Raw genomic sequence first — 19,773 nt, 5'->3', positions numbered from 1 at the left:
GGTCCCCCTGGGATTCAAGTGCCACCCGTCTTTTGTGTACAGGTCACACCTGCCCCGAACGAGATCCCAATGGTCCAGGAACCTGAATCCCTGCCCCCTGCACCAGTCCCTCAGCCACACATTCATCCTCCACCTCACTCCATTCCTGCCCTCACGCTCCTGTGGCACAGGCAGCAATCCTGAGATTTGCTTCCCTCCTTCTCAGCTGTCTCCCTAATTCCCTATATTCTCTTTTCATGACCCCTTCCCCCTTCCTTCCCACATCAGCGGTACCAATATGTACCGCTGCCTCTGGCTCCTCTCCCTCCCCGCTCAGGATTTCTGGGAGTCGACCAGCGACATCCTGGATCCCAGCCCCAGGGAGGCAGACCACCATCCGAGACTCCCGTCTGCCTCCGCAAAAACGCCTGTCCGTCCCCCTGACTGTCGAGTCCCCGATTAACACTGCCTTCCTCCTCTTTTCCTTAGCCCTCTGAGTTCCAGGACCGGATTCCACTCCGGAGACACGGCCACTGCTGCTTCCCCCAGGCGGGCTGTCCCCCCCAGCAGTACTCAGGCAGGAGTACTTGTTGTGTAGGGGCACATCCACCGGGGTGCTCTCTATCACCTGAGCTTTTCCCTTCCTGCCCGTCACCCACTTGGCCTCCACCCGTGGCCCTGGTGTGACCACCTGATGATAGCTCTTGTCTATCACCTCCTCATTCTACCTTAACAGCCGAAGATCCTTGAGCTGCTGTTCCAGCTCCTTAACACGACCCCTCAGGAACCGCAGCTCGACACACCCCTCACAGATGTGGATGTCCGGGAGGCCAGGTGCCTTCAGGACCTCCCACATCCTACACTGGGAACAACACGCTGGCTTCACACTCATATTTGCCCCTTTATCCCAAGGTACACAGAGAAAAGTAAACAAGAATGATAAAACTCACCCCTGCTCGCCCTGTCTCCGAAGCTCTATGAGCGAAAGCCCTTGTAGCTCACACTCTGCTTCTCACTCACTCTGCTGCCCACTCCAGACGCTGCCCGCTGTATACTGCAGCCTACCTTTTATACTTCGCGCACTTAAAAAACCCTTCCCAGACTCCCTCGCAGCCCACTTCTGGTTTTCAGTTTAAAATTCAGAAAAATACTGCTACAAAAATAAAGGCAAAAAAACCACACTCACTGAGTAAATAAATAAATAAATAAATAAATAAGTCTCTCACCAGCACTCCTGCCACAAATCACTCCCTCTCTGCTTGCTCCAGTGGAACAATTTGTGATATATATATAAATGATTTGGAAGAAGGTGTAACTGGTGTTATCAGCAAGTTTGCGGATGACACAAAGATGGCTGGACTTGCGGATAGCGATGAACATTGTCGGACAATACAGCAGGATATAGATAGGCTGGAAAATTGGTTGGAGAAATGGTAGATGGAATTTAATCCAGATAAATGCCAAGTGATGCATTTTGGAAGAAATAATGTAGGGGGGAGTTATACTTTAAATGGCAGAGCCATCAAGAGTATAGAAACACAGAGGGATCTAGGTGTGCAAGTCCACAAATCCTTGAAGGTGGCAGCACAGGTGGAGAAGGTGGTGAAGAAGGCATATGGTATGCTTGCCTTTATAGGACGGGGTATAGAGTATAAAAGCTGGAGTCTGATGTTGCAGCTGTATAGAACGCTGGTTAGGCCACATTTGGAATATTGCGTCCAGTTCTGGTCGCTGCACTACCAGAAGGACGTGGAGGCGTTAGAGAGAGTGCAGAGAAGGTTTACCATGATGTTGCCTGGTATGGAGGGTCTTATCTATGAAGAGAAATTGGGTAAACTGGGCTTGTTCTCCCTGGAAAGACGGCGAATGAGGGGAGACCTAATAGCGGTGTACAAAATTATGAAGGGGATAGATAGGGTGAACAGTGGGAAGCTTTTTCCCAGGTCGGAGGTGACGATCATGAGGGGTCACGGGCTCAAGGTGAGAGAGGCGAGGTATAACTCAGATATCAGAGGGACATTTTTTACACAGAGGGTGGTGGGGGCCTGGAATGCGCTGCCAAGTAGGGTGGTGGAGGCAGACACGCTGACATCGTTTAAGACTTACCTGGATAGTCACATGAGCAGCCTGGGAATGGAGGGATACAAACGAATGGTCTAGTTGGACCAATGAACGGCACAGGCTTGGAGGGCCGAAGAGCCTGTTTCCTGTGCTGTACTGTTCTTTGTTCTTTGTTCTGTCTCATGGGTAAGGGATCCAAAACCCCCATACAGGGCCCTTGGGCGGGTGGGTTGGGGGACGGGAGGTCATCGTTCGTGGGTTATGAGAGAACAATGGCTTCCTTTTCTCAGTGACCCTCCATTGAGGGGCCTCCCCAACTGATCTCACCATGAGGCATCCATCGGGTGATCCTCAATGGGGCAGGGAACCTATTCGAGACAACCTATTCGCAGGTGGTTGTGGAGAAAAAAACATTTATTTACAATAAACGTGTTCAAATACTTGTGACAAGAAAACACTAAGGTGCCGACCGTCCTTTCTAACCAGTGCAGCCCGTCACCCCCGTGCCATCTCAGTGCAACTACAACTTCCTAACCTTACGCTGCCTCACACTGCACCTCAGTGACTCCCCAGAATGTACTTCGGAGGTGGAGGGGGCCAGCTGCCGACCTCGCCCCGTGGGCCTGTGATACTCGTGGCGGGCGTCCTCTGGAGGCCCTGGACCTTGAGGGCCCTGGCCGGCTTCCAGGTGTCTGGGATGTTTCCATGACACCCTCTTCATCCCGCTGCCCCTGAGATGCCCCAGTGTCAGGAAGGGGGGAGTCAGAAGGTGTTGCCATAGCCACAGTCTCCTGACTGGAAGGCCACGGCGTGGGCTCACGCCCTTCCTCCTCCCTTGGGGTCTCTTTTGGCCCCTGGGTCACTCCATGGGATACTGGTCCTTCTGCAGTGAGCTCCAGAAGCTCCGGCATCACCTGGCACTAACAGTCCTGGAGGACCACCTGCATCCCACCCATGGTGGTCGACCCCTCCGCGATGGCCACTTGAGTCGCGGGCCATCTCTCAATGGCCGCAGCAAGTGCCCTCTGAGACTGGGCCATACTCTGCAAGCCCTTAGCCGTGGCCCTCTGCGACTGGGCCAGGGTCTGCAAGCCCTTGGCCGTGGACCTCTGAGACTGGGCCACCTTCTCAAGGGTTGCTGCCATTGCCCGCTGTGTCTCAGTGCTGTCCCTCTGGGTCTCCTGCAAGCTCTCGAGCCTCTCAGCCATGGGCCGCAGAATCTCAAGAAGCCTGCTCAGTCCCTGGCCTACTGTGACACAGCCATTGCTTGGAGCCTGCCACCCATGGTGAGGATCCCCTGCTCCAGGCTTTCCACTGCAGACGCCACCCTTGCAGTGTCGCCATTGGAAGCACGCATGACAGGCAATAGCTGTTCCACCTGAAAGCTTTGGGACTCCTCCCAGCAGCCTCGCAGTTGGTCCAGTGTGGTCGTCAGCCCCTCCTGCATTCCCTGGCTCTGTTGCTGCATCTCCAGCAGCTGAGGGAGATCTCAGAGGCCCAGCATGTAGCCTGGGGCCAGCTGAGTCCTCGCCTCCAGCAAACCCCCGCATGCCAGAGGCCTCGGATGTTTCCTCCTCCACCTCTTGCACCCGAAACCTGTGCCTCCAAGAAGTTGCCTCAATGTGAGTGTAGGAATGACAGGAGCTCACGTCTGGACAGCAGACCGACCATGCTGTCGCTGACAGCCCGCGTCTCCCCTTCTCTGGTGAGCTCCAGTCCCGCTCCTCGGACGGGGTGAGGACCTGGAGGTCTGGCTCACCACCCCCTGTCTTCACCCTCTCACGAGTGTTGTGCTCGGTCTTCTTCTGTGGAGACAGATGGAACCATGAAATAAATGGTGGTGTAACTCATGCAGAGAATCAGGTGGTGACCCTTAGAGGGCAAACACAGTGAGGCTCATTGGGGGGAAAGGAAGGAGGTGCTTGGGGGTCAGGAGCTGGAAGCATGCAGGGTGCTGGGAATGGGAGGATCTGGAGGAGATATGGGGGAGCATGCTGAATGGGGTTCAGCACTCACCCTTGCTGCACGGATGAGGTCACTGATTTTTTTCTATCACTGCCTCACGGTTCGGGGGGCCAGAGCCCTGGCACTGACCGAGGCAATGACTGCCTCCCAGGTCTCATGGCCATCAGCCCCCCTGGGTCTGCGTCCTCCTGGGAGGAAGAGGGTGGCCCGCCTCGCCTCTGCTGCATCCAGCAGCCTCCCCAAGTCGTCCTCAGAAAATCGGGGGGCTGGTCGTGCGCACATTGTCCTGGACTGCCTGCCTGTCCATTCTGGAGTTTCTTATGGAGCTGCCCTTCGTTCGGGCAGATCAGCTGCAGACAGTTTGACAGAGCATTCCAGCAAGTTCCATGCAGTTTGCTTGTTAGCATTGAGGGGGAGGCAAGTGAGCACTTGCAGGTGTGCTGCTGGGGAGGGGGGGGGGGGGTGGGTGGGGGGGTGGGGGGGGGGGTGGGAGCGGGGCGGTGGTGGTGGATGAGTGTCTCAATGATTAGTGACAGGGGAGAGAGAGGGGGTGTCACACAGCCATCGGAGTGTAAGTGGGATGGGGCCTTGTGCGGGATTATCCGGCCCGGCAGTGATGTGACGGGCGCGCTTTTCCGATGTTTTTTCTAACTGCACATGCGCGGTTCAGAGCTCCGATCGTTCTGGCAGTGCTAAGCCCCGCCCACAGCGCGAATGGGACTGGAGATGGCTGAGAGCGTATGGGGGCGCCTGAAAGCAGATTTCTAAGTCGGATCTGTACTACGCCCAGATTCGACACTTCGAATGAAAATGGTAAAATCGGGCCCAAAGTGTAGAGTATCTGGAACACAGAATCACTGTACAAGGCTTGTCAACCGTGGAGGGGAAGCGTCAAGCCATTAAGGACGCTCCAGAGCTCAGGAATGTCGGAGCTCAGGTGAGTTTTGGGCTTAGCAAATTATTCTGGAAAGTTCTTGTCAGTCATGTCAACAGTGTTGGCTCCATTGTATCTACTTCCGCGCAAAGAAACCAAATGGAAGTGGGAATCCACACAGAAGAAGACTTTCAAAGATGTGAAAGCTCTGCTGTAATTGGCTAATCTGCTAGCCCATTCTGACCCAGACACAGAGCCTATCCTGTCGTGCGATGCCTCGCCCTGCACTGGGGGGGCAGTACCTTGTCAGTCAATAGCGGATGGGTCTGAAAAACCCATTGGTTTTGTATCTAGGACACTGACATTGGCTGAAAAGGGATATTCACAGTTGGACAAAGAGGGTCGAGCTATTATTTTTGCAGTGAAAAGATTCCATCAATGCCTCTATGGATGTTTATTCACTGCATGCACTGACCACAAGCCAATGATGAGTTTTCTCAGTGAGCCGAAATGTATTTCTCCCATGGCCTCAGTAAGAATACAGCACTGGGTGCTTATATTGTCAGCTTATCAGTACAATATCATGTACAGAGCAGAGAAGGATATTGCTAATGCAGATGTGTTGAGTCATCTCCTTTTACTGGAATTGCCATCCAAGATATTGTATCCTCCTGAGACAATTTTGTGACTCGAGAGACTTGCACAATGCAGGTGATACAGGGTAAGCTGAGAATGTAAGCTGTGAGGACACAAAAGGGCTGGAGAAAGGTTAAGTGAGTGGGCAACAAGATAGCGAGTGGATGGAGTGCAGTGGGAGGAAGTGTGAGGTTATTCACTCTGGTCAAAGCAGAATATTTTAAAAAAGGGATGGAACTTATAAATATGGATGTCTATAGAAACGTGGGAGTGGTCTTGCAAAGAATACAAAAGGTTAGCATGCCAGTATAGCAAATAATTAAGAAAGCAAATGGTATATCAGTCTTTATTGCAAGTGGATCTGAGCTCAAGAATTGGGAGTTTGGTGAGACCACACCTGGAATATTACACGGTCTGTATTGATCTCCATATTTAAAGAAGGATATGGTTCCATTGGTGGCAATACAGCCAAGGGTCATGAGATTGGTCCCTGGGATGAGAGGCTGAGAGGTAGTTTCCCCTGGCTGTGAATTCTGGGACACAGCCTCAGGATGAGAAGCTGATCATTTTGAATGGAGATGAGAAATTTCTTCACTCGCTGTGAAACTTTGGAATTGTCCATCGCAGGTGATTGGCAAGCTCCACCGTTGGATATATTTACAGCTGGGATAGACTGACTGCTGATTGCTCAGGGAATCAAGGGATAGGGTGGGAAATGGGAAATTGGAACTGAAATTGGAAAGATAAGCCATGGTTTTACTGAATGGTTTTACTGAATGGTTTTACTGAATGGTTTTACTGAATGGCGGAACAGGCTCGACTGGCAGTGCAATTTTTTTCTGCTGCTATTTCTTATGTTCTTATCTGAATTAACTAATTATCTAATGACCTGAATATAAAAAAAAATCACAGGCTGCTGGGAAAAGGCCCAGGGAGTGGGACATCCTGAATAACTCTTACAGAGAGCCATCATGGTCACAATAGGCTGAGTGGCCTCCTTCAGCACAATAACCATTCTGTGATTCTGAAGGTGGCTGTGGAACTGATAGACTTTCTCTGGAATACAATGAGGAAAGTAAAATGCTAACCTATCACAGTATCTCAAAGCACAGATGGAAGAAAATGTAGACAGCATTCACAGTGGTTCAGAAAGTAATTCTGATTTGAATTTGATATGATATAATGTTATTACATGTATGTGATAAAAGCTAATAGACCTTCTCTCCACAGATGCTCCCTGACATTTTTTTCTCTTATTCTTTTCATTTAACATGGATGTCACTGGCCAGACCAGCATTTGTTGCCCATCCCTAATTGCCCTTGAACTGAGTGTCTCGCTGGGTTATTTCAGAGGGGCAGTTGAGAGTCACCCACATTGTGGTGGGTCTGGAGTCACATGTCGGCCACACAGGGTAAGAATGGCAGATTTCCTTCCCTGAAGGACATTCGTGAACTCAATGGATTTTTAAAACAAACAATGATAGTTTCAGGGTCACCTTTACTGAGACGAGGGTCGGAAATCTCCGACCTCGCCCGCAGCTGGGATTCTCCGACCTTGCCCCACGGCTGGGATTCTCCCATCTCGCCCGCGGCTGGGATTCTCCCATCTCGTCCGCAGCTGGGATTCTCCCATCTCGCCCGCGGCTGGGATTCTCCGACCTCGCCCGCGGCTGGGATTCTCCGACCTCGCTCGCGGCTGGGATTCTCCGACCTCGCCCGCGGCTGGGATTCTCCGACCTCGCCCGCGGCTGGGATTCTCCGACCTCGCCCGCGGCTGGGATTCTCCGACCTCGCCCGCAGCTGGGATTCTCCGACCTCGCCCGCAGCTGGGATTCTCCGACCTTGCCCGGGGCTGGGATTCTCCAGTCTCACTTGCGGCTGGGATTCTCTGACCTCGCCCGGGGCTGGGATTCTCCGACCTTGCCCGGGGCTGGGATTCTCCAGTCTCACTTGCGGCTGGGATTCTCTGACCTCGCCCGCGGCTGGGATTCTCCAACCTGGCCCACGGCTGGGATTTTCCGGTCCCGCTGCAGTGAATGGAGGTTTGGCTGGCAGCCGTGGTGGGGTGTGCAACATCGGAGGATTTCAGCCGTGCTTTCATATTTCCTGTTTCTAAACCGAATTTAAATTCCACCAGCTGTGGTGATAGCTGGCTTTGAACTCATGTCCCTATAGCAGAAACTAAATCAGTGGATTTATAGTCCACTGAAATTCCCACTGCACTGCTCTCTACTCTAATGTTGCAGAGAGGTAGCAGACCTGATGAGTATCTCCAGCGTTTTCTGTTCTTATTTCAGATTTCCAGCATCCGCAGCATTTTGCTTTGATTTTAATTCATTTATTATTGTCTGACCCTATCACTGAATGCTGACTTTGAAAGGTTACAGTTTGGAGGCCCTTTTTTAAAGAGGTTTCTTCTTGGAACACAGAGGGAAGCATTACTCAGTCCATCGAATATAACAAAGCATTTTATGAAAAAAATTGACACAAGCTTTTCTTTGTATTGGATGAAGGTTGGCAGAAGGAGTCTGAAGTGTCAGTCAGGTGTGTGGATTCAGATATCTATATCGACAGAGCTTGTGGTTTGATGGGGATGTCATGAGAGTCAAGTGGCAGTCAGGAAACCACTGATCCTTCACACAGAGTAAGGGAAACCATTACTTTGCTATTTAGGGAGAATAAATGTTTTCAAAGAGGGTCACAACAGAGAGAAGCATTGCAAAGAGAAAAAGCAATCTGTGAGTAAGTGCACTGTGTAAGTGAAACGAGCAAGAATAAATGTGGTCAAAGACAATGAAAGATTAACAAGGAACGGTAGAACCACAACATGGGAGTTTAGCTCAAAAAATGGACACAGAGAGCAAATCAAACTTGGAAAAGTTTGTGTGGAAAAGGTGCAAATGAAGTGTGGTTAATTGTCACAATCTGCAGTCCAAAGTTGAAGGGGATTAGTGTCGGCAGAGAGCTGAATTTTACAGGCACCCAGAGATTGGGGAGCGGATGAATGCAGCACCCCAGCAGGAAGCTGTTCCTGGCGCTTGCCCATTTAAACTGCCCTGATGCAGGAAATATTGTTTTCACCAGAAAGACAGAGGCTGAGCGGGAGACCTGATAGAGGTCTACAAAATTATGAGAGGCACAGACAGGGTGGATTGTCAGAGACTTTTCCCCAGGGTGGAACTGTCAATTACAAGGGATACAGGTTCAAGGGGAGAGGGGGAAAGTTTAAGGGAAATGTGCGGAGGAAGTTTTTCACACACAGAGTGGTGGGTGCCTGGAACGCGCTGCCAGAGAAGGTGGTGGAAGCAGGCACATTAGTAACATTTAAGAGGCATCTGAATGGGTGCATGAATAGGGAGGGAATAGAGGGATATGGACCGAATAAGGGCTGAAGGTCCTTTTTTAGTTTAGTTAGTGCATCATGATCGGCACAGGCTTGGAGGACCGAAGGGCCTGTTCCTGTGCTGTACTTTTCTTTGTTCTTCCTTGTTCTTTGAAAAGTGCCTGCCCATGGGCCAAATTGAGGTGGTTAAGTGGCCACATTACAAAGAACAAAGAAGAAAGAAAATTACAGCACAGGAACAGGCCCTTCGGCCCTCCAAGCCTGCACCGACCATGCTGCCCGACTGAACTAAAAACCCCTACCCTTCCGGGGACCATATCCCTCTATTCCCATCCTATTCATGTACTTGACAAGACGCCCCTTAAAAGTCACTACTGTATCCCCTTCCACTACCTCCCCGGCAATGAATTCCAGGCACCCATTACTCTCTGTGTAAAAATTCTGTCTCGTACATCTCATTTAAACCTTGTCCCTCACACCTTAAACCTATGCCCCCTAGTAATTGACTCTTCTACCCTGGGAAAAAGCTTCTGACTATCCACTCTGTCCATGCCCCTCATAATCTTGTAGACTTCCATCAGGTCTCCCCTCAACCTCCGTCGTTCCAGTGAGAACAAACCATGTTTCTCCAATCTCTCCTCATAGCTAATGCCCTCCATACCAGGCAACATCCTGGTAAATCTTTTCTGTACCCTCTCCAAAGCCTCCACATCCTTCTGGCAGTGTGGCGACCAGAATTGAACACTATATTCCAAATGTGGCCGAACTAAGGTTCTATAAAGCTGCAACATGACTTGCCAATTTTTAAACTCAATACCCCGGCCGATGAAGGCAAGCATGCTGTATGCCTTCTTGACTACCTTCTCCACCTGCATTGCCACTTTCAGTGACCTATGCACCTGTACACCCAGATCCCTTTGCCTATCAAACTTTTAAGGGTTCTGCCATTTACTGTATATTTCCTAGTTGTATTAGACCTTCCAAAATGCATTACCTCACAATTTTCCAGATTAAACTCCATCTGCCATCTCTCTGCCCAAGTCTCCAACTGATCTACATCATGTTGTATCCTCTGATGGTCCTCATCGCTATCCGCAAATCCACCAACCTTTGTGTCGTCCGCAAACTTACTAATCAATCCAGTTACATTTTCCTCCAAATCATTTATATATATTACAAACAGCAAAGGTCCCAGCACTGATCCCTGAGGAATGCCACTTGTCACAGTCCTCCATTCAGAAACGCACCCTTCCACAGTTACCCTCTGTCTTCTTTGACCGAGTAAGAAGTTTAACAACATCAGGTTAAAGTCCAACAGGTTTATTTGGTAGCAAAAGCCACTAGCTTTCGGAGTCCCAAGCCCCTTCTTCAGGTGACTCACCTGGTGTTGTTAAATTTCTTACTGTGTTTACCCCAGTCCAACGCCGGCATCTCCACATCATGACTTCTTTGACTGAGCCAGTTTTGTATCCACCTTGCCAGCTCACCTCTGATCCCATGCGACTTCACCTTCTGCACCAGTCTGCCATGAGGGACCTTGTCAAAGGCCTTACTGAAGTCCATGTAGACAACATCCACTGCCCTACCCTCATCAATCATCTTCGTCACTTCCTCGAAAAACTCGATCAAGTTCGTGAGACACGACTTCCCCTTCACAAAACCATGTGGCCTCTCACTAATACGTCCCCTTATTTCCAAGTGGGAGTAAATCCTGTCTCGAAGAATCCTCTCCAATAATTTCCCTACCACTGACGTAAGGCTCACCGGCCTGTAATTACCTGGATTATTCTTGCTATCCTTCTTAACAAAGGAACAACATTGGCTCTTCTACAATCCTCTGGGACCTCCCCTGTTGCCAGTGAGGATACAAAGATTTCTCTCAAGGCCCCAGCAATTTCCTCTCTTGCCTCTGTCAGTATTTTGGGGTATATCCCATCAGGCCCTGGGGACTTGTCAACCTTAATGTTTCTCAAAAATCCCAACACCTCGTCCTTTTTGATCTCAACATGACTCAAACTATCTACACATCCTTTCTCAGACTCATCATCCACCAAGTCCTTCTCTTTGGTGAATACTGACGCAAAGTATTCATTTAATACCTCGCCCATTTCCTCTGGCTCCACGCAGTGATTCCCTCCCTGGCTACCCTCTTGCTTTTTATATATGTATAAAAAGCCTTGGGATTTTCCTTAATCCTGCTGGTAAATGCTTTTTCATGACCCCTTTTAGCCATTTAAATGGAGGTGTCTCCCTTTTAGGACCCCTTTGGCCATCAGAGGCCCATATCCAAGCTTTTCACTCCCTCCCCGCAGTTCCCGTAACTTCTGGCCTGTCTGCACCGGCCCCTCCACCTGCCTCATTCGCCCTGCTCTCTGAGCCCTGCCAGTCTGGACCCAGCAGGATCCTAGACTGAACTCAGAGTAGGTTCATTGAGGCACGCTTTCCTGTGGGACTGCTGCAATACCAACAGTGACCATAGCTCCCAGTGGCACAATAGGACAAGCCATCTGATTGGCCAGCATTTGTCAGAGGCAGAGCCTCCTCACTGATGTGGGTATGATGGCTGTTAAATGGCTGTGTGATGAGTCAGCAATGAGCTGACCCCTGACATTCACACTGGGGACATCAGCTCCAGGGTAAAGTTCAGCTCAGCTCAGCAATGTGGAGAAATACAGATACTATATTATGGCATTGGCCATGCTAAATTGCCCCTTAGTGACCCGGGATGCGTAGGTTTCGAGGGATTAGTGAGGTAAATATATGGGGTTACAGGGATTGGTGTCGGTGCAGACTCGATGGGCCGAATGGCCTCCTTCTGCACTGTAGGATTTTTAATGATTCTATACAGTTTTGGGGTGGCACGGGGGCACAGTGGTTAGCACTGCTGCCTCACAGCGCCAGGGACCCAGGTTCAATTCCCTGCTTGGGTCACTGTCTGTGTGGAGTTTGCACATTCTCCTCGTGTCTTCATGGATTTCCTCCGGGTGCTCCGGTTTCCTCCCACAGTCCAAAGATATGCAGGTTAGATTGATTGGTCATGGTAAATTGCCCCATAGAGTTAGGGGAAATAGCAGGGTAAATATGTGGGGTCAAGGAGATAGGGCCTGGATGGGACTGTTGTCTCTGTAGACTTGATGGGCTGAATGGCCTCCTTCTGCACTGTAAGGATTCTCTGATTCTAACATCAGTAATATAATTTTGACTTCTTCGTTAGTAAAGTGGTTAGTATCCCTGCCTGTCACGTGGGAGACTGGGGTTCAATTCCCCGACGGGAAGTTAATCTCCATTCAGCATGGTCGGTGCAGGCTTGGAGGGCCGAAGGGCCTGTCCTGTGCTGTAATTTTCTTTGCTCTTTGTTATCAGTGAAGAATGGAATGAATGGCCTTTGATGGAGAGTGGTGCCCTTAACCCAGGTGATAACTGTGCATGACTCACACAGGCTACATGTGAAAAGGGGACCAAAATTTGAGAGATTAGGCAATTAATACTAGATCACAGAAAAATTAGATGTTGTTCGCTGATGGTGGGAGTTAGGGATACAAATGAGACTGGGCATATTACGCAGCTGGATGTTTGTTATTAGGATAAAAATTACAATCACCAAGTTTTTTCAAACATTTAATGGAAAATACTTCAACCTCACACTCTGAGCAGGGTGTTTGAGATGTGGATCAAAGGCTAAGCTCCAGGGTTCTCATCTATCTCCAATTCATGCTCCCTTGTAGTTCCTCATTGTGACTTGAGCAGATTCTTCTCAGCTCTGCTTTCAACCTGGGATGTCAAATGCATCTATAACTTGCTGATTATTTTGTTTTTTTAATGAAGTATCTGGGAGTTCAAGTTACTATTGTTGTTGGATCTCAATGGGAAAACTCCAAAGGGAAGAAGATTGTTGCACACAGCGGGATCTGACCAGCCCAAACACACTGCACTTTAATCCAAACTTCAAGTCTTATTCTCCTCCCACGCCCCAATATTCAGACACTGAGTTGTTATTTGAAGGGTGAATTATGTCAGTCTCAGTCCTGCTGTTTGCTTTCCATTTGCAACAACAATTTAGCCAAATAGACCAATGTCAGTAAAATGGTTTGTGTTGGTGAGATATTGAAGCTCTTTAAACAATGACAGGGATTCGATTTTCCCAGGTGAGCTTTCCCAGTATAAAGACCAGGTGAAGATTCCCAGTTCCTGATGTATTTGACCATCAAGACCATGGCAGGAAAACTGCTCCCATTTTTATCAGCGGGATCAGTGATAGGAGAGGAGAATCCCACGAGAGGCTCGAACTGCATTCCACACCAGCGTAGAGGCATCGTCCCCATGAGTGACAGAATTCCCTGCCACAGAAGGCGGTGGAGGTCAGGTCTTTGAGTATATTTAGGACAGAGATAGATAGGTTCTTGATTGGTAAGGGGATCAAAGGTTACGGGGAAAAGGTGGGAAAGTAGGTTTGAGAAACTTATCAGCCCTGATTGAATGGCGGAGCAGACTCAATGGGCCGAATGGTCTAATTCGGCTCCTATACCTTATGGTCATCTAACAGGAAGTCAAGATTCAACATTGGATCCATATTACAATAAATTAGCATCACCTTACACCTGGTTAAACCCCACCCTCCCCCACCCACTGGTTACGTGTACATCAACGTGAATTATGACAGCTGTCCCGCAGTGTGCACCTGGCAAACAGAACTTGCAGGAGAGGCTCAGGTAAGTGCATCGCTCAAGGGGAGAGGGTCACCCATAGGCACTGCCCCCGGCTCAGCCTCAGCTGTACCAGGTGGAATTGCTGGGATGTGAGGGGGGGGTGTTGCTTGGGGCAGGAGTGGATGTTTGAGGGAGTGTTCCTTAGGAGACGGAGTGCATGGAAAGGGGTGCGGTGCTGTGTTCTATTTTTAATTTTTTGGACTGGGAGCAACCCCCGATATTTAGAAAGTGAAGCTGCCGGCAGGGGTGGGGGGGCTCAGTCAAAGGGCAGTTGGGGCAGCAGCTTCAAGGTCGCTTTTCCAATCTGCTGTGATTTTAGGGAAAATGCCACTCAATATGTAGCAGGGCATCAGAGACTGCAGAAAGAAAGCAATTGCCTGTACGATCGACCATGCCTTTGTAATACGGCACAAACCTTTGGTGAAGTATTGTGTAATTCTACAATATGCAGCATATTGATTAGAACCTTGTACTTACTTTGTGGGAATCTGGGAGGGTTGTCATTGGCGTCAGTTAGTGTTATATTAATAGTTGTCGAACCCGACAGCCCACCTATCTGTCCAGCCATATCTTTGGCTTGAATGACGACAGAATATTGTTCCCTTGCTTCCCTGTCCATGTTGGGTAAGGCTGTTCTGATGACTCCTGAAAGATAGTGGAAAGAAAATCAGTGCTTCAGCCTCCATGGAATAATAACAGTTTGTTTTGTACAAGACCATTTCTCCACTTGTAACAAAATAAAGGTTTATCCATTTGAAATGTGCCCTGCGCTGGTAAAAATGGCACACCCTTTTCTGAATGCTTTGAATATGAAATAGGTCTCCATAAAAAAAAGCAATGCTGCATGTATTATCAATAAAAGACAAGAAATATGTAATTCCTAAAACAAATCAAATTTTCCTTGAATTTGTTTAATGCTGAAAAAAAGTACAAACATTTGACTAAATTAAGACAACTTATGTTAATTTGCTTAATCAGCGGTTCCCCTTTAAACATTTTAAATTTTAATCAACCGTTATTAATACCAGATAGAATTCCAATGGACAAAATCACTTTTCCTAAATATGTATTTAAATATATAGATAACTAAATTAGGACAAGAACTTCAAATGACTCACAATAGAATTAAAAGATGTTATTCACAATGTAAATGCAAAACATGATTTATATTTCATTTTGTTTTGCCTAACTCTGCCTAAAGGAACCTTTTAATATCTAATCTTTTATGAATACACCGTCCTAAACATTTTTATATCAACTATTTCTGACAGTATGCTCTTAGCAAAGTTGACATTCGCCAATTAATATTTTAGTGAAAAGTAGATTGACACAGGACACGCTAAATTACTATGATAAACAAAACAAACAGGATGTTTAATGATATTCCTAAGCCAGTCGAGTGCCTCAGACGTGACCAGCGGGAAGCTCCTCAACCTCTCAAGACTGAAAGCCAAGACTGAAGTGCAGCAAGTCCTGGTCAGAGAGTTCCTGGATACTGATGATGCTGCATGTGTTTCCCAGACAGAAGGCCAGTTGCACAGGCTTATGGATCATCTGTCATGTGCTTATGTCATATCTTCTTTCACTATCAGTGTCAAGGAAGCTGTCGGTACGAGACGGGGCATTGTGTACCTGCCTATGGTCAGATTCATAAACACACCACTGGATACAGGCAGTAAATTCTATGATTGAATCAATGGTGAGAGACAACTTGCTTCTGTACAGAGAGCTCAGTATATGCATTGGGAAGGCAGCCACCAACTTTGGTCGACTAACAAAACAGACATGGAAAAAACAACAGAACTGACCTGTGGGACATGGCGCTTATGTACAAGGCCTGTATCCCAGCACATTGCTGTATGACTCAGTGCGGCTTGGACAACCTACACCTCCCAACAACAACAAAAGCTCAATAAATTCAATCCAGTGTCTCCAATACATCCTTGACATCGCATGGAAAGACAAAGTTACCAATGAAACAGTCCTTTCTGGGGCAACATGCTCATGGTAATCATGTAATGAAGGCTTTGCTGGTTTGGTGATGTAGACAGGATGGAAGATGGCTGCATTTCCCAAGGATGCACGATGCAGGAAGGGAGCCTGTACCAAGAGACCAATCCAAAACTCTGATTGGAAGATGATGCAAAAAGGAACACAAGAGCCCTCAGCACCGTCACTGAGGACAAATGGGAAACTCTCGCTGATGGTTGATGCAAATGGCGACACCAGCTGTGGGATAGAGTTAGTCACCATGACAACAGGTGGTTTCAGAAGCTCCAATGCAGAGACCAGCCCTGTAAACAAAGTGTCAGCAGAGATCTTAGAATCTTAGAAACCCTACAGTACAGAAAGAGGCCATTCGTCCCATCGAGTCTGCACCGACCACAATCCCACCCAGGCCCTACCCCCATATCCCTACATATTTACCCACTAATCCCTCTAACCTACGCATCCCAGGACACTAAGGGCAATTTTAGCATGGCCAATCAACCGAACCCGCACATCTTTGGACTGTGGGAGGAAACTGGAGCACCCGGAGGAAACCCACGCAGACACGAGGAGAATGTGCAAACTCCACACAGACAGTGACCCAAGCTGGGAATCGAACCCAGGTCCCTGGAGCTGTGAAGCAGCAGTACTAACCACTGTGCTACCGTGCCGCCCACATTCCACACCACCAGCAAAGGACAACTCGCTGTTTGAGACTTGTGACAGACTTGTCCAGTCCTGAATCATCTTGTTCAGCTGTTGAAAGTTCTGCAGCAAATGGTCTCGTCTGATCTCACCAAATTTCTGAGGCTGCATTTCAGCATCTCTGATGTTGAACAGAATATAAATGAGAAGATGTCCAGCCTTGTTCAGTGCCTGTCCAGGTGAGGCCACATTGAAGCATTGTGCTCAGGAAAAGCCACAACGCTCTTCCCGGACATTGAAGAATTAAATGATGAGGAAAGATGGGAGTAACTTCAAGTCTTTAGCTTTTGAAAGGAGAAGAAGGACTTTATAGAAATCTATGACGTACTAACGACACAGTTAAGCTTAACCCTGAGCACTAGAACATGGTTTCCGGGTTAAAACCAATGAAAGAGAAGTCAGGAAACAGTTTCTTTCCCACATGGAAGAGTAATAAACATTTGCAATCATCTTTCAGGTAACATTAGGGAGGCAGAACAGAACTGGGACTCATTCAGTTAGATATGTGAGAGCGGGTCTCTTTATCAGTATGGTTGAATTAGAATGAGATCACCTTATCTATATCTCTCTTGTGATCATGTACGCACACCCATTCTAAACAAACTCATCAATCCAACCCAGTGCGAATGACCGGGAAGGTTGGAATGGACAAATCACACAGGTTCGGTTGTTTCTAGATAATTCTGTGTGAACTTCAACAATTGGAATTACTGACTGGATCATTTAAAATCAAAATGTGCATCAAAATCAGAGCAATGGGACTTTTATTTGAAGTTTAATGGCTTTGCTCACTTTTATAATAGAGAAGGAATTGGTTTCCATAGAAGCACTATCTGATTGTTAACAGCACACATAACATGGATGTGATATTTATGATGTTATTATACTCTTTATCTATCTGGGATTATAAGTGTTATGATAATTCTTCCAGAAAATGTTAATGAAAGATTGCTACTGCTGTTGGGGACATTTCCTGAGTCAGCTGCTTTGCACTGTATTTGCTTATATCTTGCCGAATTCCCCTCCAGGTATCCACTTTCAGTAAGATCATTCATCCTGGATTAGCGACTATAATCTTCAGCATCTTAATGTCTAAAGTGTGTACAGAGATAGAGAATTCAGGCTCACTGACAAACAGGTCTTCAAAACACAAAACTGACACGTTTGGCTGACAATGTTGAACTAACAGTAATGACAATGCGAGTAATTTTCCTCCTGATCCCCATTCTTCTCCAGGAACTGATTTCTAATGCCGCTTAAGTCGATGCCAGTCCAGGATAAATGCTGACCCAGCTGCTTTGTCCTGGATGGTGAGCCTTTTGAGTGTTGTTGAAGCTGCACTCATCCAGGAAACTGGAGAGTATTCTATTACACCCCTGACTTGTCCCTTGTAGATGGTGGACATCTACTTTCTCGGAAGACTCAGGAAATTCGGCATGTCAGCTACGACTCTCAACAACTTTTACAGATGCACCATAGAAAGCATTCTTTCTGGTTGTATCACAGCTTGGTATGGCTCCTGCTCTGCCCAAGACCGCAAGTAAATGCAAACGGTCGCGAATGTAGCCCAATCCATCACGCAAACCAGCCTCCCATCCATTGACACTGTCTACACTTCCCACTGCCTCAGCAAAGCAGCCAGCATAATTAAGGACCCCACGCACCCCTGACATTCTCTCTTCCACCTTCTTCCGTCGGGAAAAAGATACAAAAAGATACAAACATCTGAGGTCACGTACCAACCGACTCAAGAACAGCTTCTTCCCTGCTGCTGTCAGACTTTTGAATGGACTTACCTTGCATTAAGTTGATCTTTCTCTACACCCTAGCTATGATTGTAACACGACATTCTGCACTCTCTTGTTTCCTTCTCTATGAACGGTATGCTTTGTCTGTATAGCGCGCAAGAAACAATACATTTCACTGTATGTTAATACATGTGACAATAATAAATCAAATCAAATTAAAGGATATGAGCAGAAGGATTTTGGATGAATGGGAGCTTGTAAAATTCACCCACTGATTTCTACAAAATGACTGTAAATGGGACACATTGGAGATATTTTTCACCTGTTTCTCACCTGGCAAATGGGGGGTTGGGGGGCAGTTGAAAATTGGAATGAGGGGACATTGTTCTCTCATTGGTGTCTAAAGAGGCACTTTTCATGTAGATTCTAGACTTGGCTCTTTCCGTGGCAAGAATCTTAAATATGCAAATACCCCCGGATTCCAAGATTCAAGGAGAAATGGTTCGAGGGAGGGGAGAGCCACATGTTGACAAATCAGGAAAAAGAATATGTATCCTGAGTTAGAGACTAGGAAAACACACTAAACCAAGGAGACGCAGCTGAGCAAAGGTGACTGAATGCTTGAATTACAAGGGGATTTCAGTAGAATGTTAAAGATGAAGAGAGCAACAGAGATACAAAAACTAGCAGCTTGGTGCAGGTTCTGCCTTGAATGCTTCTCTCAGATGGGGGGGGGGGGGGGGGCAGGATACACAGCTGATCAGAGTCAGGGAACAGATTATAAAAAATTATTGATTAATGGGATGCTGACAATACTGGAATTTATTGCCCATTTCTAATTGCCCCTTGGAAAGGTGGTTGTGAGCTGCTTTCTGGAACTGTTGCAGTCCATGTGGTGTAGCTACACCCAGGATTCTGATCCAGCGACAATGAAGGAATGGTAATATATTTCCAAGGCAGGATGGCGTTTTACTTGAAGGAGAATTTCACGGTGGTAGTATTCCCAGGTATCTGCTGCCTTTGTCCTTCTGGTGGTGGAGGTTGGAAGTTTGGAAGGTGCTGCAGTATATCTTGTAATGTGGAGATGCCGGCGTTGGACTGGGGTAAACACAGTAAGAAGTTTAACAACACCAGGTTAAAGTCCAACAGGTTTATTTGGTAGCAAAAGCCACACAAGCTTTCGGAGCTCCAAGCCCCTTCTTCAGGTGAGTGGGAATTCTGTTCACAAACAGGGCATATAAAGACACAGACTCAATTTACATGAATAATGGTTGGAATGCGAATACTTACAACTAATCAAGTCTTTAAGAAACAAAACAAAGTGAGTGGAGAGAGCATCAAGACAGGCTAAAGAGATGTGTATTGTCTCCAGAATGGACAGTCAGTGAAACTTTACAGGTCCAGGCAGGCTGTGGGGATTACAAATAGTGTGACATGAACCCAATATCCCGGTTGAGGCCGTCCTCGTGTGTGGTCGTCGTTTCTTCTGAATTCCAATGAGTATAGCCCCAGTCTACTCAGTCTCTCCTCATAAGCCAATCCTCTCAAATCCGGAATCAATGTAGTGAATCTCCTCTGCACCCCCTCCAGTGCCAGTATATCCTTTCTCAAGTAAGGAGACCAAAATTGTACACAGTACTCCAGGTGTGGCCTCACCAGCACCTTATACAGCTGCAACATAACCTCGCTGTTATTTAACTCCATCCCTCTAGCAATGAAGGACAAAATTCCATTTGCCTTCTTAATTACCTGCTGCACCTGCAAACC

At 47.6% G+C, this 19,773-nt stretch overlaps 1 protein-coding gene across 3 annotated transcripts in view; it reads right to left on the bottom strand.

Annotated features, from left to right (window-relative positions):
• LOC144480545 (cadherin-18) overlaps window positions 1-19,773 on the bottom strand; it is a 680,005-nt gene that overhangs the window by 44,117 nt on the left and 616,115 nt on the right. For all 3 annotated transcript variants that reach the window (XM_078200126.1, XM_078200134.1, XM_078200141.1), the window contains one exon: window positions 14,042-14,209. In XM_078200126.1, the coding sequence (XP_078056252.1) occupies window positions 14,042-14,209 (168 nt within the window). The remainder of the gene's footprint in view (window positions 1-14,041; window positions 14,210-19,773) is intronic.

The sequence above is a fragment of the Mustelus asterias genome, chromosome 2 (genome assembly GCF_964213995.1).
Source record: "Mustelus asterias chromosome 2, sMusAst1.hap1.1, whole genome shotgun sequence".
NCBI classification, from domain to species: Eukaryota; Metazoa; Chordata; class Chondrichthyes; order Carcharhiniformes; family Triakidae; genus Mustelus; species Mustelus asterias.
The sequence above is the reverse complement of the archived record's forward strand: the minus strand, read 5'-3'. Positions and strand labels throughout refer to the sequence as shown.